At 43.1% G+C, this 23290-nt stretch overlaps 1 protein-coding gene across 2 annotated transcripts in view; it reads left to right on the top strand.

Moving 5' to 3' along the window:
* Positions 1-23290, top strand: part of TRPC6 (transient receptor potential cation channel subfamily C member 6) — an 87217-nt gene that overhangs the window by 54170 nt on the left and 9757 nt on the right. For both annotated transcript variants that reach the window (XM_033053225.1, XM_033053224.1), the window contains exons 3-9: positions 6626-6811; positions 8646-8810; positions 10627-10840; positions 16334-16561; positions 18289-18553; positions 19191-19386; positions 20649-20852. In XM_033053225.1, the coding sequence (XP_032909116.1) occupies positions 6626-6811; positions 8646-8810; positions 10627-10840; positions 16334-16561; positions 18289-18553; positions 19191-19386; positions 20649-20852 (1458 nt within the window). The remainder of the gene's footprint in view (positions 1-6625; positions 6812-8645; positions 8811-10626; positions 10841-16333; positions 16562-18288; positions 18554-19190; positions 19387-20648; positions 20853-23290) is intronic.

Genomic DNA, 23290 nt, shown 5'->3' with positions numbered 1-23290 from the left:
GCCCCATAAAGTTCTTGGCAGAAACCTTTAGGACCTCAATGGACTGAGATTTCATCCACTGATTTCATGTACAGTTCAGAGAAGAGTACTGAAACCACATACTTCTTTCTCTTCAGCAGCTGCTGATGGGAACAAAAGGACTTGATTAACTTAAAGCAGAGTAAATTTAGAACCGAGCTGAAAACCATTTTTCATAAACCATAAGTGCAGCCTGTTAAGTTTACAACTATGTTGAGATAAATGGCATGTCTGATTTGTAGGGGCAGTGTAAATCCCTTTGCCGCAGTTGGAGTGACACAAGCTAAGATCATTATAAAGATAAATAAACTCATCTGGAGCAGCCAGCAAAGGTGCCCTTCAGATGTATGATCAGTACACAATCAGTGAGATGAATGGGAGCACAGCACCTGTCCGTGGCAGGGAATGGAGCACACAGGTGAGAACCCAAGCAGGCTGGGTCGCAGAACAAGCTTCTGCAACCCGCTCTGAAGTGCCATGAGGAGGTTCTTTGGTGGCTTCTCTTTTTCCAGTTCCTCTTTTGTCTCAGCTGCATTCTCTAAAATGAGAGCTTCATTTCTAGTGTAGTGTTGTACAAAGAATTCTAACAGATTTTGGATACTGTCCCTCAGCAGAAACAGGAGATAAGATGAGAGACAAAGCAGCTCATACTGGTGGGTATTAATCGTCCAGGCTCTGCTGGGAATGTACATATTCTTTGGATAGAGCAAAGTGGAAGAGAAACACAAGAGAAGCACAAGGCAACGCAGAAATTTATCTCTCCAATACTTTAAGGTTTCACCAGGAGCGAGCAGCTGGCAATAAAAGCTCTTTTGGGAATGTTTTTATAGATACTAAAACCACGTGGTGGTTCTGGATAAATGTTAAAGACTGTGGAGTCTTTATGATGGGAGTTGACATTTACACTATTGGTAAGTAGTGACATTTACAATATCTAGACTGGCCAGGGACTTGACTGCAAAATACCTGCCTTAGGTTCAGTGGAGGCAGTACAAGTGTGTAAAAGTTATGAGAAATGGAGGCTGTCAGCTTTACTTTATCTGGGGTTGTTTGCACCCCTGCAAGCTCATATCCCTGCTTGCAGCAGTTAATCTTAAAAAATGTTACCCTTACTTTATTTCAGGAGTTTGCTGCAACTATTTTGAGAGTATAGTCACTACATAAAAGTGTGGATTTGGTAAAAATGCTTTACCTGTGTTAGTGTAATCAAAATACGTATATTTTTAGTGCATAGGTTAGCTGGACATGGCAAATCTTTAGCTCCACCTAGGGTTAGCTTGAGCCGTTTAAAGACATGTAAAGCACATCGTAGAAATATTTCTGTACCAAACAAATAGCTAATTCAGGCTTCATGAGTAATTCTGAGATCTTCAGGATTTTCTGAAGACCATTTAATTTAGTTTTGTGTCTTAGAATCACAGAATGGTTTAGGTTGTAAGTGACCTTAAAGATCATCTGGTTTCAACTCTACTGCCAGTGCAGGGAACCTTCCATTAGACCAGGTTACTCAGACCCCCCATCTAACCTGGCCCTGAACATCTCCAGGGATAGAAAGTCCTCTAAGGACAGCCTATTCCAGTGCCTTACCCCTCTTACAGTAAAGAATTTTTTCCTAATATGTGGTCTAAAACTATGTTCCTTCAACTTAAGGACACTGCCTCTGGTCCTGTCCTTCCAGGCCTTTATCTGAAGTTCATCTCCAGCTCTCTTGGAGCCCGTTTAGTTACTGGAAGGTTCTGTAATATCTTGCTGGACGCTATTGTTATCTAGGCTGAACAACCCCAGCTCTTTAAGCCTGTCTCCATGGGAGAGGTGCTCCAGCCCTCTGATTGTCTTCATTAGCCTCTTCTGGATTTGCTCCAACAAGTCAGCCTCTTTATGTTGGGGTTCCAGAGCTGGATGCAGCACTGCAGGTAGGGTCTCAACAGAGCAGAGGAACAGAATCCCCTCCCTCCCCTGCTGCCCACCATTGGATTCAGCCCGGGACACAGCTGACTCCTAAGGCTGCAGTCTCACATTGCTGGCTCAGCTTGAGTTTTTCATCCACAACACTCCCAGTCCTACTTCTCATGGTTTTTCCTGATCCATTCACTGCCCAACCTGCACTTGCACTTGGGATTGCTTCAGCACATGTGCAGGACATGGCTTAGTGTGCAGCTTTACAAAGTTTGATATTATATACAAATTTCATTTTTGGAGATGTTGTTCATGTTTTCTGTCATCTCAATGATTTGCCAACCTAAGAGCTAATATCTTTACTATGTACATAAGAGTGTAGATGATATGTGACAAATGTGCAGAGATGTGGCCTGAGGTTTTGAAAGGGACATCTGTGGCCCAGTGCTGTTCAAAATGGATAAGATTAGCATTTATTATAAAGTCCACTGCAACTATAATGACAACTGACTGGTTTATTGTTTAAAGGAATGAAATGGAAAATGTGTTTTTAAGTTAAACAGAGATATATTACTGTTTGCTGTAAAGTAATCCCCCCAATAAGATTGTCCGAATTTGCTCTTATAATGAGAAGCAAAATTCAATTTATCATCTCAAAGTCTAGTTTTCTGTTGTTGTGTTTTTTTTTTTTCATTTATACAACCCCCATTACAGAAATGGGACACCAGTATTCACTACAGCTATGGTCAGCTTTCCTAAATAAACAGTACAGTAATTTCATGATTATAAGCCTCACCATTTTGACTAAAGTTTTGGTCCAAACCCGGAAGTGCAGCTTGTAATCCAAAACGGCTAATACATGAACGATGTTCAGAAATTTTCCAACCTAGAAGTGCGAGCCCACAGCAGCCCTGAGCTGAGCCAGAGTCCGCGCGGCCCCGGTGGCGGGGCGCGCCACTGATCCGAGCCTGTGATATTTCTCTATTTTTTTTGGTGTTTCAGTCTTGTGCGGCTGCGCGGCTGCCCGGCTGCGAGGCTGAGCAGCTGTTTAAAGGCAACGCGGATCCATTGGAAATGCTTGCAAAATAACCACATTATTGTTCGTATCTTTTTCTGCTTGTTAATAAAACTTGCAGGGTACGCTGCCACAGCTATTGTCTGTATCTTTTTTCGCTTGGAAATAATGTTTCCAAGGTCGGCACCTACCAGTAAACTCTGCGATCCCGCGATTCTGTTACTAATTGGCAACTTTGTGAAAGTTCGCTGCAAACGAAAGTGCGGCTTATAATCAGATGTGGCTTATAATAGTGAAATTACTGTAACATCACCTGTTGGAGAAGAAGGAGTGAAGCATTGAAGGCATAAGGACCACCTTTGAAAGGGAAATAATGCATTTACATACCTACTGTGACACCTAAATCCAGCATTACATCTCACTTTGAAATCCTAAATTCTATAATAGCAGTATCCATATTTCTGATCTTGGCCTCTACAGTTCACCAAGCAGAGCCAGGGCATGGTCTGGGGCACTGCTCCATCTCATCCTTGGGGTGCAGTATCAGCCTGCATCCTGAGAGCATTCTCATCCCAGGCACAGTCTGGGGGACAGCAGGAGCCTGTGACTGGTCACAGGGGACTGTGTGAAAAAAGACCCTTTCTTCTGGGAGATACATCTGTAGTGACACTCTCCTGGTCTCCTGGCTGTGGTCTCCTGCTAAGAGGTAAAGCAGGACATGGTCAGCTGAGGCTTACAAACTGACAAGAGCCTCCTTGCTCCCTTACTTGGCACCCCAAGACAGTCTGCAGCTGCCACGAGCACTAAGGGTGGGTGACTCCTCTCAGCAGTGCTGCTCTCACTCTCACCCCTCTGCCACCAGCATTGCTCCTGTAGTTCCTCATCTCCCACAGTGCTGACCCTAAATCATCACCTTCCTTCTGCAGGGTGGGAGCAGCTAGTACTGCTCTCTCGTCCTTGGTGTTGTGAAATTTGGCACAATTTATATTTTCCTAAACTGCTGAGGAGCCCTGAACCAATGTTGTCACATGCAGAGAATAAAGCACACATGCTTTAGTGTAGAATTCAGTGCTGAATCTTTTTAGAACCTCCAACTGTAATTTAATTTCTAACTACCATCTGAAGTTTCTCAGGAGTGGATTTTTAAAAAATTACTACGTTTTCAACATGCAGTAAAGGAGAACTCATCATCCATGCCTTTGTCCATTTTTGAAAATAAGTTAAGCCAAACAAATTGCCCCATTCCCTTGGCTCACATAAATTGTAAGAGACGTGAGACCCAGAGAGGGGTAACTTTATTTGTATGTGTGACAGACAGACATTGAGGAGTGCATCAATCATTTTTGTTCTGCCTTTAGCTGACTTTGCCTGTGCCATGGCTGTGGTGGAGGCAGTGATGGGCAATGCTCAATTTCCCAAAGCTTGTTTGCCATAACCTGACTGCTGAGAACTTTTCATCAGTGGCTAGCACCACTGGCCCCAGCTAAATTCAGAAGGGATAATTCCCCTGTAATGGTCTCCTCACAAACTGTTTTGAAACTTCATGTCAGGTGTCAGTTGCTGGAGCTGGAAAATACTGATGAAGAGTGTATGTGAGTGTGGATGTGTGTACCTATCTTCTACCAGAAAAAATACACATACTGATATATTACAGTGCTTCATGAGTTCTTATGAAGGCCAAATGATATTACTTTTATGTTTATTGAATGTTATTTGGTTTTTTTATATTGATTTGTTTTATATTGATTTATTTTATTGATTTGTTTATATTGATTTGTTTTATTGATTTGTTTTTTTATGTTGATTTTCAAATATCATTTGGAAGAGTTGGTACCTAATCATACAAGGGTGGGTAGTTGCCTCTATGTTTCTCCTTTGTGAATTTAAAATGGAAATCTTTCCTTTCATTTGGAAGAGAAAATTCATGTGTCAAAAATACTGAAAACCGAATCTTAACTTCTGCACAAAAATGAAAGCCAAACAGAATGTGAAATATTACTCTCAAAAATTGTCTTTCTGTAGTGCCAGAAATCAGGATTTTGGTTAACTTCTCCTGTTGTTCACCTGAATGGAGGGAAAACAAATAATGCAATAATAAATTATCCAGAATGACAGGAAACTATTAGTTTTAGTATTTGGCTTATTTTGTCTTTGTAGATAAATTGCATTGAAATGCCTTTTTCTTTTATGACAGATCTGAGTTAACTTGTTTATGTTATATTATTAAAAAAATAAATCACTAGCAGTTTTATGTAGATGTAAAATAGTGTCTGTAAATATTTGTCTGTGAATGTTTGCATCCATCTAAGCAAAGTGAAGTGTAAAACTTGGATGCAATCCTTTAACATATCCAAGTAATAAACTGTTATTGTAGTGTTGTGGATAATAAAGCACAAAGATGCCTGAAGTACACCCTTAGCAAATAAATTAGGGCATCCTGCATGCTCATTCTCTTCCAGGATGAATATTGGATGCATTAGATGGTGGCTAGTATGAGGGAAGTATTTAAAGAGAAGGGGCTAACTAGAGACTAAGAGTGGAAGAAGTGGAAATTCCCTGAAGAACAGTCTGGAAGAGGGGGAAATGTGTCCGTGAAATAAAAGGATTTGTTGAAAATTACTTTGAACATGCCACAGAGTCTGCATGAGCAGTCCTATGTGGTGTGGGGTGGTTGAAGGTTTCTTCCATTCTTTTGTTTAGGAAAAATGCTGCAGTGATTTCATCTTTTTAAGACATTAAAATGAGCAGAAATCACAAAAATGACAGAAATTGTTGACACACATGTGAGTAAATCACTTGTGAGATTTTTTTTAGCTTTAGATACACATCTATATCTAACTCCCTGTCTGCCCAGCTATATCCAACTTTTATGACCCAAACACAGCTGCATGTAAGGAGTGGAAATGCAGATTGCAATGATCAAAATACCATTTTCTGTTTTGACTTATGTCTTTTGGAAAACAAGGAGAGCACTTGTTAGTTAAAGCAATAAACAACTGAAGCTGCAGTTGCAGAGCAACATTTTGGCTCACACAGTAAAGTCTGTTGTGAGATCCTTGAGCTAGAGCAGAGCTGCAGTCAGAGATGTGGTATCACCACACAAGCTGTACTACTGCTGGCAGTGTTGCTGGAGAACAGCAATCAAACCTTGTGTTTGCAAGCTGGAATAGCTGTTGGAAAAAGAAAAAGCCAAAGTTTACAAGAATAATTCTAGGCCTCAGAAAATTCAGTATATTTATACAATTCTGAAGAAGGTTGGGAATTTTTTTAGATGTATTCTGTGTAGGATGCTCATCTTGTCCAGTTGAAATCTCTACAGTGCAATTTTCTACATCTTTTCTAGACTTCTGTGACAATGAATGGAAAAATTTTCCTTGTGCTATACATTTCAGCTTGAACTGGGCATTAAAATGTGTCATACAATGTTTCTGAAAGTGTTTTCTTTTTTTTTTTTTCTACTTTAATTTCCTCTAAAGCATGTCTAGAGGAGTGACTCAGGTGTGAAAATTGATAATGTAGATGTGCAAGACAACCAAGGTGAGACAAATCCCACTCTTTGAACATTTGGGGAAAAAAAAGCATAACAAGATGCAAAGAAGCTGTCTCTGTTCACAGAGGTGTAGGTGGAATGTAGAATTTCATCTCTCATGTTGGATCTAAACACCAAATTTTTTTCTTTCCGCTTCTGTTTCCTAGAATGATTACAAGAAACTGTCTATGCAATGCAAAGATTTTGTAGTTGGACTGCTTGATTTGTGCAGAAATACAGAAGAAGTGGAAGCTATATTGAATGGTGATGTAGAGATGAGCCATAATAATGGAGAGCATGGTCGTCCCAGCCTCAGCCGCTTAAAACTTGCTATCAAGTATGAAGTTAAAAAAGTAAGCAATTCTGTTGGTGAAACAGGCATGTCATGATGGTGGTATAAAATTGTGCTGTTGCTAAATTTTATGTCTTGTTAACCTGCAACACTGAAATGAATATTTGGGCCCTTTTGGCGCAGTGGTTTTATAATCAAAAGAATCCTCACTTGCAATATAAACAAGAAGCAGATATTTAAGGTGAATACTTGTCACAATGAGCATGAGAGCAAATTACTCTAAAACAATGTCTAGCTCTATGCAAAATTTTTTGATATATGTTTTTATTTTAAATCTGGTTTTTAAAGAAAAAAGTGGAACAATTTTGCACTACTTCTGAAACCTGGAAAAATGTAAGATTTAATAAAAACTAGAGAATAGTGCATCAGTCCCATGCACTACCATAGTAAATGTTGATACAAGTTTTTGTCAAGCTGTTGCGTCTTGCTCAGAAATTTGAGAAAACCTGGAGAAACTGCATGTCTCAGAAACTGGGCTTGTGTCTGTACAGAGGGATCCAAGACACAACCTAGTGTCAGTACTGTAGTTCTTAGTTCAGGAGAAAGCAGGCTTTAGGCATTGCCAACTACAGTAATTATTAGCCCTTCTTTGGCTTGCTTTCATTTCTACTGTCAGTTTAATACTCTGCTGTCCATCTGTATAGTGCTCAGTGAGACCAGCTGAGTTTGTAGCTGCATAAACGTTGGAATTTCCAGGAAACTTGTCTGGGTGACTTGTGTCAACCAGGGAGAAATTATTTGAATGTGTTGAAGTTTGTACAACCAAAGATCAAGAAGTATACTTCAAAAGCATGTTACCCCAAATGTTTGCAAAAATTGAGTTCACATCCCTGGGGGACACACAAAAGATTTTTATGTGAGGTGTATTTATGTGTACATGAAGGGAAGGAAAAAAAATCCATTTTGGCTGAACCAGTATATGAACACAAACCTGCAAAACACTTGCCAAGCTACAGTCACTGAAGAGAGCTGAAACAGCTGTGTGAGAGAACAGATTACCTTGAGCTTGGGTCCTTCATACTGTTTGGGTCTTAATGATTCTGCAAACGTGAACTTTCTTGCAACCCTTTCTCTTATCTCAATAAAGACATTTCTTGTACCTTCAGCCAGTCATCTTTTAAATATAGAGAAAGAATCTAGAAAAAAATTACTACATTAAATTAAATTTTTTATTTTATTTATAGATTTGGATTTAAAAATGTACAATGCACAAAAATATATTATTTTTTAACATCTACCTTTGTAAGATGCTTCTTATATTGTCCAGAGGACACAAAGAGCCTTATAGGACAGATTTTGTTTTGCAGTTTGTCCAAATGGTTCCAGAACCAAGTTATAAATAATCCTCATCTGATTTCCTGCAAATGTGACAGCTGTTTTCTCATGCCAGCTGAGAAAAATTGTATTTTCTGTGTTAACATGTAAAAATAGGACATGTTCATTCTTTCCTAAGTGAAGATTATATAGCGTTTTTTGCATACCGAAAGACTCAAAGTGCTGGAATTTCTGAAGTAGTAAAATTAAAATTATAAATGTCAGAAACATATAAAGTTTGCCCAGATAAATTAACCTTAGATGAAATTCATAGTTCACGATAGAATATAGTGTTAATAAATAAGTTTTTTGAGTTAAATTATTATTGTTGATGATGACAACATACCTGTTTGCTGGGAGATATGGCTTGTCAAAATAATTTTTCTTATACCCTTGTTACTGCTCCTCTGAATATAAGCTGCCTTTTCACTAATCCAGCATTCCTAATCCACTTCCTATAGCTGTATTCTAACAAGTTATTCTGATAGCAGTATTATTTTTTTGCTCTTTTTAAAAATTAGTTTGTAGCACATCCAAACTGCCAGCAGCAACTCCTGTCGATTTGGTACGAGAATTTGTCGGGTTTGCGGCAGCAGACGATGGCAGTGAAGTTTCTGGTTGTCCTCGCGGTTGCGGTCGGACTGCCCTTCCTCTCCATGGCCTATTGGATTGCTCCTTGCAGTAAGGTCAGCCTGGGAAACCTTCTCAGGGCCTTCTATTAACTCCTCTGCATGTAGATTCATGTAGGACAAAGATACACTTAAATATTCCTGCAGAAATGTGTTATTTTAAAGCTCAGTTAGAATGGAATGGCCGCAAGGTTTCACGTTCAACAATAGTAATTAAGACAGGTAAATGAGTTGTGTTAATTGCAATATGTAGCAAATTAAGTTATAATGGCTGACCAAAAGTCGCCTTATAGAAATGCTGCTTTATAAAGGTGTCAAACAATTTTTCATTTAGTTCTTGCCTTAGCAGGCAGATTGAGAGCATACTCATTTTCCATTGATTCAAATGTAAACTAAGTTCAAGCTATGGGTTGATTCCAATCGCCTTAAAGACAATTTTCTTTTTCATTGTCAAAAATAAAAGTCAAGACAGTGTTACTATTCATCATATTTGGTGAGGTCTTCAAAGCAGTTACACAACCTGCTCTGCATTCACTTGCAATGTGCTGTCTGGGATTAGGTGTTACCCATAAATCTGGTTTGGTTTATGTGTAGTATGGAAAGCATTTCCAATAAAAATGGGTTGCAGTTTCTGACCTCACTGAGCTTTGTGTTGAATCCCTGTTTCAATTGGCCAGTAGCCCTTTCCCTAATGGAAAATTTCCCTTGAAAATATGTTAGAGGGACAAATGGCCTCCTATAACGATTACTGAACATGTTGCAGTATGAGATCCACAATTCTAGCAGGTTTTAGCACAATTTTAGCAGGTTGAACACTGTAGCTTTTAAGTTTTGCCGTATTTTTTCCATGTCTTTCAATCTAGACAAAAAAAATCAGTTACATTATTTTCACTTTTTGGTATTGTGACTAGAGGTTTTATGTATAGCTTTCTCTTAAAACACCTTGAGATACAACACATTTTAATTGATTTTCTGCTATGGCAGTGATTTACCTACTTGTTATTTTCCTTATTCAATGATTTATTTGTCATATACAAATGCAGTCAGTCTAAAATTAAAAAGTACTTCTCTGCAGCTGCCAACTAGGTGGACAAACTAAGACTTTAATATTATCAATACAGGCACTCTCAAAGATAAAGAATTGCTAAATGTTCAACCTCATGTGAATTTGTATGGAACTTTTAAGTTTTTTAAAGTGTCACACTAAATCATTTTTTTAAGTTGGTAATAGTCATTACAAAGCTGAGAACTTTTCCATTGTACAAGTCAGGAGGAATTTAAGACTCTACAGAACTACAAATATAATCTTTTGAGGTGTCACGACTTTTTTTAAAAAAAGAAAATAATTTGGGAAAACTGCACAATAACTGTGCTAAACTGAGTCTCACATCAGTCAGGAAATGGAATTATTTTCTTCATAATTCACTCATAGTGATAATGCTTTTAGTGTGTCAAAATCTGTTTTTCTGTCTTGCCTCACAATTAAGCTGGCTAGTAATTAAGAAATTTAACAACTGTGATGGATTTTTCTCTTGGTATCTGTAATAGACATGGATGCCACAAAGTAATTACAGTATTATTTCAAATCACTGACTTAAAAATATATTTTATATTTTTTCATTTCAGTTTCACTGTTAATCTGTCACTGATATCCTAATACTGAAACTGTTAGATTATTCCTTTGAAAATAGCAAATCAGTAGAAACTTCTAAAGGTGACTCTGAACAGGGCATCACAGTATACAAACATTTTCAAATATTTGTTTCTTTGTATTACTGAAATATATGATTATCTGTCTAACTGCTCTCTTTATATACATTTTATGTAGAATCAGTCAGTGTAATGTCCTTGTGTTTCTTAATCTCTGTTGCAGCTGGGGAGGATAATGCGTGGACCATTCATGAAGTTTGTAGCCCATGCAGCCTCTTTCACCATTTTTCTTGGCCTGCTTGTCATGAATGCAGCTGACAGGTTTGATGGCACCAAACTCCGACCTAACGAAACAACAGACAATGTAAAACAGCTTTTTAGGATGAAAACATCCTGTTTCTCATGGATGGAGATGCTTATTATTTCTTGGGTAGTAGGTAAAAATTTTTGCTTAAATTTGCCTTGCTATGATTACAACTGAATCCTTTCCTTTTAATGTTTTGTGTAAAAATTGCAACAAAGGGTGTTTATTCAGTTGTCTGCATTCCCACATGGGCCTTGTGTTTTTTATTGGATGGTAGCAGGATTCATGCATCTAACTGATCACAAACATTCAAAGTATTTAAGTGAAACCTGTATTATTTGAATATTAATTAATTCAGTTTTATGAATATCAAAGCAAAGTGTCTACCACTTTTTGGGGTGGTGTGAGCTTCCAAAGGAAAATATTTTTACATAATGAGCCAAGATTTTTTGTGTCATATTGTCTCTTATTCTCTTATTTTTGCAAGCATGCCTGCAGAACTACAGTAATTTCACGACTATAAGGCGCACCCTTATGACTAAAATTTTTCCCTAAACCCGGAAGTGCGCCTTATAGTCCGGTGCGCCTTATCTGATCTACAAAGTTGCAAAATTTTCCACCCCGGAAGTGAGAGCCGCGAGGGGGGGCGGCGCCGCGGGAGCGCCGAGTAGCCATGGTGGGGCAGCCACGGGCAGTCCCAGGCACAGGGAGCAGCATGGACTGGAAGGCAGAGGGCGGCCCCGGGCAGCCCCAGGCATGGGGAGCAGCGCGGCTGGAAGGCGGGGCATGGCCCCGGGCAGCCCCGGGCACGGGGAGCAGTGCGGGCTGGAAGGCGGGGCGTGGCCCCGGCGGCTCCGGGCACAGGGAGCAGCGTGGACTGGAAGGCGGGGCGTGGCCCCGGGCAGCCCCGGGCACGGGGAGCAGTGCGGGCTGGAAGGCGGGGGACGGCCCCCGGCGGCTCCGGGCACAGGGAGCAGCGTGGACTGAAAGGCGGGGCGTGGCCCCGGGCAGCCCCAGGCACAGGGAGCAGCGTGGACTGGAAGGCGGGGCGTGGCCCCGGGCAGCCCCAGGCACAGGGAGCAGCGTGGACTGGAAGGCGGGGCGTGGCCCCGGGCAGCCCCGGGCACGGGGAGCAGCGTGGACTGGAAGGAGGGGCGTGGCCCCGGGCAGCCCCTGGCACGGGGAGCAGCGTGGACTGGAAGGCGGGGCGTGGCCCCGGGCAGCCCCGGGCACGGGGAGCAGCGTGGACTGGAAGGCGGGGCGTGGCCCCGGGCAGCCCTGGGCACAGGGAGCAGCGTGGGCTGGAAGGCGGGGCGTGGCCCCGGCGGCTCCGGGCACAGGGAGCAGCGTGGACTGGAAGGCGGGGCGTGGCCCCGGGCAGCCCCAGGCACAGGGAGCAGCGTGGACTGGAAGGCGGGACGTGGCCCCGGGCAGCCCCGGGCACGGGGAGCAGCGTGGACTGGAAGGCGGGGCGTGGCCCCGGGCAGCCCCTGGCACGGGGAGCAGCGTGGACTGGAAGGCGGGGCGTGGCCCCGGGCAGCCCCGGGCACGGGGAGCAGCGTGGACTGGAAGGCGGGGCGTGGCCCCGGGCAGCCCCGGGCACAGGGAGCAGTGCGGGCTGGAAGGCGGGGGACGGCCCCCGGCGGCTCCGGGCACAGGGAGCAGCGTGGACTGGAAGGCGGGGCGTGGCCCCGGGCAGCCCCAGGCACAGGGAGCAGCGTGGACTGGAAGGCGGGGCGTGGCCCCGGCGGCTCCGGGCACAGGGAGCAGCGTGGACTGGAAGGCGGGGCGTGGCCCCGGGCAGCCCCGGGCACGGGGAGCAGTGCGGGCTGGAAGGCAGGGGGCGGCCCTGGGTGCCCCAGGTACCGGGAGCAGCGCGGGCAGGGAGGTGTTACTACTTTGTAACTTTGTTGTGCGCAGCGGCCTGAGCCGACGGGACCACAGTGCTGGGGGCAGCGGCGCCACAGCTGATAGGGGCAGGCGCAGCCAGCGAGGCTGCGGTGCTGGCGGCAGCGGCGCCACAGCTGATAGGGGCCGACGGGACCACAGTGCTGGGGGCAGCGGCGCCACAGCTGATAGGGGCAGGCGCAGCCAGCGGGGCTGCGGTGCTGGCGGCAGCAGGGCCACAGGCCGATAGGGGCCGACGGGACCACAGTGCTGGGGGCAGCGGCGCCACAGCTGATAGGGGCAGGCGCAGCCAGCGGGGCTGCGGTGCTGGCGGCAGCGGGGCCACAGGCCGATAGGGGCCGACGGGACCACAGTGCTGGGGGCAGCGGCGCCACAGCTGATAGGGGCAGGCGCAGCCAGCGGGGCTGTGGTGCTGGCGGCAGCAGGGCCACAGGCCGATAGGGGCCGACGGGACCACAGTGCTGGGGGCAGCGGCGCCACAGCTGATAGGGGCAGGCGCAGCCAGCGGGGCTGCGGTGCTGGCGGCAGCGGGGCCACAGCCCGATAGGGGCCGACGGGACCACAGTGCTGGGGGCAGCGGCGCCACAGCTGATAGGGGCAGGCGCAGCCAGCGGGGCTGCGGTGCTGACGGCAGCGGGGCCACAGCCCGATAGGGGCTGACGGGACCACAGTGCTGGGGGCAGCGGCGCCACAGCTGATAGGGGCAGGCGCAACCAGCGGGGCTGCAGTGCTGGCGGCAGCGGGGCCACAGGCCGATAGGGGCCGACGGGACCACAGTGCTGGGGGCAGCGGCGCCACAGCTGATAGGGGCAGACGCAGCCAGCGGGGCTGCGGTGCTGGAGGCAGCGGGGCCACAGCCCAATAGGGGCCGACGGGGCCGCAGTGCGCCGAGCCGAGCGAGGGATGGGAGGCAGGGCAGTGGCGGCGCGGGGCAAGCCCGCCGACATGGGGGCACCCGGAGCACCAGGGAACTCTGGAGCAGCGGGGCCCTGGGGACGCCGCACGGAGCGGCGGAGGGCTTTCTCCGGCCCCGGGGACGCCACACGGAGCTGCGGCGGGCATTTTCCGGCCCCGGGGACACCGCACGGAGCGGCGGCGGGCATTTTCCGGCCCCGGGGACGCCGCACGGAGCGGCGGCGGGCATTTTCCGGCCCCGGGGACGCCGCACGGAATGGCGGATACAGGCAGGCCCGGGGGCCAATGGCTGCCGGGTTGGGGCGGGGCCTTGGCCAGCAACCGCGCGGGGGGAGCTGGGGGCGGAGCCTCGCTAAAAAAAAAAAAAAAAAAAAAAAAAAAAAAAAGTGCGCCTTATAGTCCGGTGCGCCTTATCTGATCTGCAAAGTTGCAAAATTTACCGACTCCCGGGGGGTGCGCCTTATAGTCCGGTGCGCCTTATGGTCGTGAAATTACTGTAATACTGTTTAGCTGAATATATTAGTGACAAAAGAGAAAAATATAGATCCCTGAAGATTCAGTGGTAGATTTTTCCATCCAACGCAGGAAAGAAATGAGTGCTATGAGCAGTACTCTGAGCTGACCCATTCAGCTTGGTGATGTATAACTGTTCAGCATCAGAACTTGAGCACAGACCTTCCAAAATATTTTAGCTGTCAGATTCTTGATTACAAGTCTACTACCTTTTAATCCAGTAGGGTTTGGCCAGATGGCCAAGTATTTTAAGGATCTGGGTTCTGGTTTTTAGTTAAGTCAGTAATGTGTGAGAGTTAAATTCAAGCTATTGATTCAAGAGCTTATGCACTTGAAGTATTTTGCTTTTATGATCTCGCTATGATTGAAATTTGTATGCCAACTGATTCTAATAGCTTTCAAAGGCCTTGGCAGTATTTATTTATTTAATTGTAAATTGGTTTATAAGTTATTTAGGAATGATATAGCACTTAGATTTCCGAAGCCTATAAATATCAATATTTTCATCTAGAAATAAATAAGTAAATAATAAATTCTCAATTTGAAATTCTAGTTTGCTAATTTAATCTATTCTTGTATCGGTGTCATGCATAAGACAGTTTATGAAAAATTGATTCATGCATACAGATGTGACATTGAATTTAGCTACTGTAATTGACTTTACTCTTGTCCTTATCTGAAAATGATGAAAAGTGCTTTCAATTTGACAAGCCTAAAAATTAGTTACATTATTCCATTCAGTTATTAACTCTCTTTAGAATCCTAGAATTGTACTTCATAATTATGTAATTTTTACCTTGAAAAGAAAAAAGAATTTTCACGATAAAAAAAGCTGTCATAAGCTGATACTGTACTTTCATTTTATTACTAAAGGGCAGTAGTTAGGAATCCAACAGATACCTTTGTCCTATTGAAGAAGCATGAGGTCTGAGTCTTATTTTCATGCTGATTTGTCACATATATTTTCAATTTCAGTAAGAGAGACTGTACCCAGGGTAGTGCCAAATAAGAAGTTGTGAGTTCTGCTTTAACTCTACCACCACTATATGTTCATGCCAAAGCATTTCTGCTCTTCTCGTCTCTTCTCTGTGCCTATAACAGATGGTTATACTCACATCCCATTCCTCTCTTGGAAAGATTTTGTAGTTTAACAGGAAAAAGCAATCTGAAAGATGACTATTATTACTCAGATGAGAAAGAAGTCTCGGAATGTACAGTAGTTTCACGAATACAAGCCGCACGGATTATAAGCCGCACTTCCGGTGCCTCGACAATGTTGCTGTCTTTGTCAATAGATAAGCCGCACCCCGAATATTAGCCGCACTTTCGTTCATCGTGAGAATCCGTGCGCAGCTTTCACAAATTGGCCAATTAGTAACAGGATTGCGGCATAGCGGGCTTTACTGGCTCGGGGCGGGGCCAGGAAGGCTCGGCCCGCTCATGGTTGCCGACGGGGCCGGGTAGCCCAGCTCAGCGCCACGGCTCGGCGGGGCTGGCCGGGTGGTGCTGCCGCCGCCGCCGGGCTCGCTGGCCCCCCTCTCCCGTCAGCACCGCCCCGCTGCCGCGTTCGCTAACCCTGCCGGCGGGCTGCCGCCGCCGCCGCCCGGCTCGCCGGCCGCGCCGCGCCACGTTCCCTAGCCCTGCCGGCGGGCTGCCGCTGCCGCCGCCAGGCTCGCCGGCCGTCCCCTCCCGTCTGCACCGCCGCCGCGTTTCCTCGCCCTGGCCGGCACTGCAGGCCCCCGCACCGCCGGGCTCCCCCACGCTGCTGGCCCCGATTCTGCTGGGCTTCCCCCGCTGCCAGGCAGCCCCACCTGTCGGCCTTCCTGCTTCTGCCATGCTCCCCTGCACTGCTAGCCCCAGTTCTCCCGGGCTCCCCCGCCCTGCTGGCTCAGGCTCAGCCGCCCGCCCCCCACACTGCAGGCCCCGCCTCTGCCAGGCTTTCCTACCTCTGCCGGGGCCGGCCGGGCTCCAGCTTGGCTTGGGGCTGCCGTGGGCTCTCACTTCCGTGTTGGCAGCTTTTAGAATTTTGTTAATGTATTAGCCGCCCCGGAATATTGGCCGCACTTCCGGGTTTCCACCAAAATTTTGGTCAAATTGGTGCGGCTTGTATTCGTGAAATTACTGTATATGAATTTGCAAGTCCAAGAATTTCATTTTGTGTACGAATTCCCACTGATGAAAATAGTTTTGAGTTTGACTGCAACCAAGAGCATGTCCTACACATAATAAAAATATAAAACAAGCATGAAGAATAAAGAACATGATGTTTTCTCTATTCTGTCTTATACAGGCATGATATGGTCTGAATGTAAAGAAATTTGGTCTCAAGGTCCTAAGGAATACCTGTTTGAGTTATGGAATATGCTTGATTTTGGTATGTTAGCAATTTTTGCAGCATCATTCATAGCAAGGTTTATGGCATTTTGGCATGCATCCAGAGCCCAGAATATCGTTGATGCCAATATGAAAGATCTGACAAGTCCAACACTGGAGCCCAACATAAAATACTACACCTTGGGTGAGTTGATTGCACACTTCTTGGACCAAAACAAACTGATTTTCTTGTAATAATACCGTAGTTTCACAATGTAGTACTGAAGAAATTCCCACTCCTTCTCTTCGTTATCACTGTGGCAAGTTGAACATGAGGCAGCAGTGCCCTGGTAGCCAGGAGGGCCAGCCCTGTCCTGGGGTGTATCAGACACAGCATGGCCAGCTGGGCAAGGGAGGGGATTGTCCTGCTCTGCTCTGAGCTGGGGCAGCCTCACCTCCAGTGCTGGGGGCAGCTTTGAGTGCCACAGTATAAGACAGATACAAAGCTGTTGGTGAGTGTCCAAAGGAGGGAAATGAGGATGGTGAAGGGACTTGAGGGGAAGTCATATGAGAAAGAGCTGAGGTCACCTGGTGTGTTCAGCCTGGAGAAGGAAGGAGATTTCACTGCAGTCTGTAGCTTCCTTTGGAGGGGAAGAGGAGGGGCAGGCACTGATCTCTTCTCTGTGGTGACAGTGACAGGACCTGAGAGAATGGCCTGAATCTGTGTCAGGGGAGGTTTAGGTTGGCTATTGGGGAAAAATGCTTCACCCAGAAGGTGTTGGGGCAGTGGAACAGGGTCCCCAGGGCAGTCGTCACAGCACCAGATCAAGAAGCATTTGGATGATTTTCTCAGGCACATGATGTGACTCCTGGGGATGGTGCTGTGCAGTGCCAGGAGCTGAACCTGATGATCCTCATGGGTCCCTTCCAACTCTGCTTGTTCTGTGATTCTACTATTGGATCATAGTTCCCCTAGCTGTGTTTGTACATCTTTCTGTAGACGGTTCTAGAGAGCACTGAAATGATCTAATATCAAAATAAACTCACTCTCACCCACCCCTTTTCTAGATAATTTTAATCTGTTCAATTACACAGTAGTGTCCTGAAAACCAGTCTGTGGTGGTGCAACTGTGAATGAAATGTACTTTAATGCAGGGGCAGAACTGAGCAATGCGATGCAGGAAGTTCTTAAATTTTGCCAGCAAAGCAAATATAAGTTTTATATATTATTTGGTCAGAGACTATTATATTGCTTTAATATTTCTCAATCCACTCTCTTTACCAGTAAGAGATAAAAATGTTAATAAACTTTCTTGGCATATTTGTGAATTCATAGAAGGCATAGAAGGAATTTTGGAAGGAATATAAGGTATTTTGCCGAAATGAGAAAAAAAGGAAGCACTGTTGACTTGAGTTCACTCTCAATACACCACATCTCTCTTACCATTATTAGATATTTTTCTCTAGATACTGAATTACATCAGTTTCTATCTCTATTCTGTGCTTCAGGTACTGTTTCTGATAAGGTTGCATTTCTGCATTACCCAGACTGCAGAAAAGCAGAGCAATTAAAATATATATATTCTGAAATACATTAAATTGTGGTTTTATAAATTTTACTAGAAATTTATAAATTTCACATAAGTCCTAAAAGCAACTAGTTAAGGCATTTTTTCATGCATGCATGTACACTGAAGTCTGCTTGGAGACCTTCTGTGTATGGATAATATTAGCAGTGAATATTTAATACCAGCTTTTCTCATAGGCTAGCAAACATACCTTGATGGACAGCAGGTTGAGCATGAGCCAGCAAAGAAGGCCAGTGGTATCCTGAGCTGCATTAGGCAGAGCACTGGCAGCAGGTGGTGCAAAAAGAGCTCCCATAGATAAGCATATGTTATAATGACAGGAATTCTCATCTTTTGTTTCCAGCCAGAATAAACTGGGATCCATCTGATCCTCAGATCATTTCTGAAGGGCTGTATGCAATTGCAGTGGTGTTAAGTTTCTCACGGATAGCCTACATCTTACCAGCTAATGAAAGCTTTGGACCACTGCAGATATCACTTGGGAGAACCGTGAAAGACATCTTCAAGTTCATGGTGATATTTATCATGGTCTTTGTGGCTTTCATGATAGGCATGTTTAATCTCTATTCCTACTATCTGGGGGCAAAACAAAATGAAGCGTTCACAACGTAAGTACAACTGATCAAACTGTACCTTTATTTTCTTAACAATTTGGACTTATGTTTATTTGTAAAATGATTAGGGGGAAATACATGTATTTAAATTAACTAACCTGAATAAACATCACTATTCCCTCACCATGGCTTTACCCTGGAATTGTAGAGTAGGCAAAACTCAATTGAAAGATTATTGTAAGACTAATTTTTTTGAAAATTGATAATTTGCAATCAGATATCCTGTCTTCTTCATAATTTCAGAATATTTGTCATATTAATGGTGAAATAATTCCCAGTAATGAACAAATGGTGCAATTTAAATGAGTATTTACAGGTTAATTTTCTTTTAAATTTACTTTCGTATTAACAGCAAGCTTGAAGCTTGTAGATGAAGGTAGTTAAGTGAATTGTTGTAACATTCTTTTGAGGATGGATATATGATTCCTAAAACCATCTGATACAAATCAGATGGTTTTATTGTCATTTCATTAAATTAGACAGTCTACTTTTATGCACTGAGATGAAGTTCAATATTGTGATAATGGAAAAATTTGATACACTGTATGAAAATTATAACTGGCAATTTCTACAATAAGAATATAAAGCTTTTCTTCAATAACATATGCATGTGTCCAATTTCTCCTTTTAGTGTTGAAGAAAGTTTCAAAACATTGTTCTGGGCTATATTTGGACTCTCAGAAGTTAAATCAGTTGTTATCAATTATAAACACAAATTTATTGAAAATATTGGTTATGTTCTTTATGGAGTCTATAATGTTACCATGGTCATCGTCTTGCTGAACATGCTTATCGCAATGATCAACAGTTCATTCCAGGAAATTGAGGTAAAAAGTCAATTTATGATGAACTATCACCCTATTTACTGTTACAACTAATTGTCTCAGGCTCCTGGAAAATTTTCTTGTTGACAACTGATCTAAGACAAATTCCGCATAAACTTTTGGAATATTTTAGAAGAAAATGTTTATTCCACTGTCCGTGTTTATTATAAAATATCTGGCAATTACATGGCTGCATGTGCTTGCAATAGTAGGAACCAGACAGGAATAAGAAATAACTGGTGAACGATTTCTCATTATGTTCCTGAAGAGTATGGGCTACATGGTGTGACTTAGTGAATCTTTCATTTGCCTCATTTGTAATTACTTGGGAAGCGTCCTTGCTGCAAGGATGTTCTCTTTCCTGTGCCTCGACCTTGCAGGCACGTCTCCAACACACTGGTTTCTTCTTTCATTGAAACAAGTGCTGCTCTAGACCTCTGCAGATGTCATGACCTTTTGCGTTCCATGGAAAACAGAGGGCTAAATCATTATCACTGTTTAGGAAAAAAGTAAGCAGATCTCCAGGAGCTATGCCATGCCGGACTTTCCTGGGGAATGCTCTTGCCAAAGCAGCAAACTCAGGTTTGACTCCCCTTTGGTCCCACATTCTGAGCTCTGACTGGGGGCCATACATTGTCTAGGGACATCCACATTTATCTGGATCAGGAGGCCACAGGGCAAATCGATCAGGTTTGGAGCATTAAAAATACAGCGACTGGACAAAACAGCTTCTAAAAATAGGTACAGCAATATTGAGTCATGACCTCAAACTGATGCCGGTCCTTTCTGCAGAAAACCCTCTAAAACTTTACAGGGAGAAATAAAGTGAGTGTTTTGGTGGTCATAAATGATAAACATAAACCATGGTGATGATAATATATCTGGTTTAATCATATATTCCAGCAAATTGAAGGAATTAGGTAAGAATCACCTCATCTTTTTCAACTTCATGTTTAAAGTAATAGGGTCTATAGGCTAGTAATAAAGTCATTGTGTCCTGTGTCCTGTGTTGCAGACTATTAGCACTCATTCTGTAATAAACTATGTTTAAATTGAATCCGGAAATTCTGTTCTCCTGCAATCGCATTTTTTAAAATGGATTAATAATGAAATCATCCATTGAAATTTTGGATTAATAGATCTTGATCTGTTTGAGATTTACTTCAGTCAATTACACTTGAAACACACCTAAAGTTTAGCAAGAGCATCTTCAATACTTAAAGTGGTATTAACAGTATCTTAACTGCTGTATTTCTGTTTTACAGGATGATGCTGATGTAGAATGGAAATTTGCAAGGGCTAAACTTTGGTTTTCTTATTTTGAAGAAGGGAGAACTCTTCCAGTACCCTTCAACTTAGTGCCAAGCCCAAAATCTTTGCTGTATCTCCTAATCAGAATAAAAAAATGTATTTCTAAACCATTTTTGTGCCAAAAGAAAAGCTTTCAGGAAGATGCAGAGATGAACAAGGTAATTTTATCTTGTATATACTGACTGCTAATTTTAGAAGGTAAAGCCAATTTTAAGTTCATTTTTATTATTGCCCTGCTTTACTCATTAATTTCCCAACATACTTAATTCATACTGAAGTCAGCCACTAATGTGGGAGAATGGAATGGAATGGAATGGAATGGAATGGAATGGAATAGAATAGAATAGAATAGAATAGAATAGAATAGAATAGAATAGAATAGAACAGAATACTTAAAATTCCTGCTAGAGTTCCAGTCCAATGACATCTCTTGCTTTCCCCTTATCTCAAGTCATTTAATCTCAGAATGCCATTTAGATGCTCAGACAGATTTTACTTTTCATAAATACACACCTGCTTTTTCCTGTCACCATCTGTTCTTGCACGTGCTCCAAGAAGTTTCATTTTCCATTCCATTATTTTGCCAGTTACTGAAGGAAGGTTGAGTGGCCCAGGGTTGCTCGAAACATAATTTTGACCTTTTATGAAGATGGATCTGATGTTTGCTTTTCTCCAGCTTTTGGGGACCTCTCCCAATACTCATGGTCTTTCAGAAGTGATAGCATATTTGCAAGGGGTGCTTCTGCTCTCTCAGATGTAGCTACCTGTGGATGTAGCACTCTGGACTTGCCTGGATCAAGTTCTTCCTGTCCCCTAGAATTCCTTCACTAAGCACCCTGAAGCAAAAAATACATCAAGTCCCTCATTCTTACCTTCATCCAACTCCCACTTAAATCCCTTTCCCCACTGAGCAATAGGCCTACATTTTCCTTTTTCTGCATGTTGTACCAATATTTCTTACTGCCCTTGCAAATGTCAGTTTAAGGCAAACTTTGTCTTTCCTAATGCCACCCTCACATGCCTGGGCAATTTCTAAAGTTTCCTCTTGGTAGCCCGTCTCTGCTTCCACTGAAAATTCCCCTTGCTTTCATTGTAAAATATTTTGTTACCTGTTTTACTTACACAGCTTCAGTAAAAAGCACTTGAATTGATTCATTGGGCTTGCTTAAAGAGTTTGTATTCGGTGTATTTTTCCTGCACTGTCTTGGTATAAATCAAATCAATTGCTTTAGAAGAACATGGAATGTTTGGTGGTATTGGAAATGTAAAGGCTGGCGCTATTCTAGCAGTATTGTAATGTGTTATGGAAGAAGAGTTGTGCAAGACAGCTGATCATATGTAGGGAGTAGAAAGGTGAGCATATGCTAACATACAAAAAAAGAGAAAGAATTTGTCATGGTGACAAAACAATGTTTTCTTCAATGAAAATTTGAGTGTGGAAGGATCTTTGTTAAAATGGGCTGTGGTCTGGGCAGAGGTCTGTTAGTAGTTCTTAAGTCTGTAGTCAGGAGCCATTAGACTGGAGACCAGTAAAGAATTTACATGCACCTGTCAGTTTTCTGTCACCAATGTGACCAGCACATTTTTCACACCTACAGTAAAAGAGGAAAAATGTCCACAACCCTAGAAGGAAAAAAAATGGAGTTTTAGGGAAAAATCCTGTGCATGTGGCTAAGTTTATACAGTTTATGAAAACAAATACAGGTATTACAAACACTGTCACCAAAGTAAAAATAGTTAATAAGTTCAAATGTCTCATCTCTATTACCAGTAACTCTTCTAGTGTTTCACAGATCTCACTTCATTTTATTTGGGAAATTTAATCCTAATGTATTTAAGACGTGACAGAAATGATATTTCAATTGCTCAAATTTTAATGAATCTGACATTTGCAAAACTTTTCATCAAGCAGTCTGATGCAACCTGGTTTTAAAACCTCTGTGAGTGATAAAGTCATCACTAAAATATTGCATGTTTGAGAAGACGCATATAAACTTAAAATTAAGTGGTGGTGGGAAACAGCAAATGGTTCTTTTCCTAATTCATTTACTCTGTGAATTTGAAAAGCACATAAGTAGGTTACAAGCTTGTTTTAATGACCTTTTAGCATGAAATTTATGTTCCCATAAAACAGGTACTCTTGTAAATCCCATTTATACAGCCTAAGGAAAGAAGATGTATTATTATCATTCCATTCAAACCTAGCAATTCATGTTTTCTAGCATGTTTCTAGGAGGGTGCAAAGTGTAGTGATTACCAATCCTACATAAAACAGTCACAGGTTTGTCTGCTTTTACAGCAGTCCCTGTGAAAGGGAGCTGTAGGGATGCAAACATTGTTTGTCAGATTTTTTCCTAACCATCCTGAATTAATTTTAAGTCTTCAAATATTAATGCTTTATACTCAATGCAGATTTAAGTATAACTGATCCTAAATTAAATATGTTTACTCGCCAGCCAAAGCAGCTATAAAACTGCATATCAAATAAAATTTAAAAAAAGCTTTTATATTGGAAAACATAAAGCATCTGAGTTGTATTTATTAATTTCTCATGTTTTGCAGCAGATACTAGCAGATGATTTCACTTTTATTTACC

The sequence above is a fragment of the Catharus ustulatus genome, chromosome 2 (genome assembly GCF_009819885.2).
Source record: "Catharus ustulatus isolate bCatUst1 chromosome 2, bCatUst1.pri.v2, whole genome shotgun sequence".
Taxonomy (NCBI): Eukaryota; Metazoa; Chordata; class Aves; order Passeriformes; family Turdidae; genus Catharus; species Catharus ustulatus.
The sequence above is the reverse complement of the archived record's forward strand: the minus strand, read 5'-3'. Positions and strand labels throughout refer to the sequence as shown.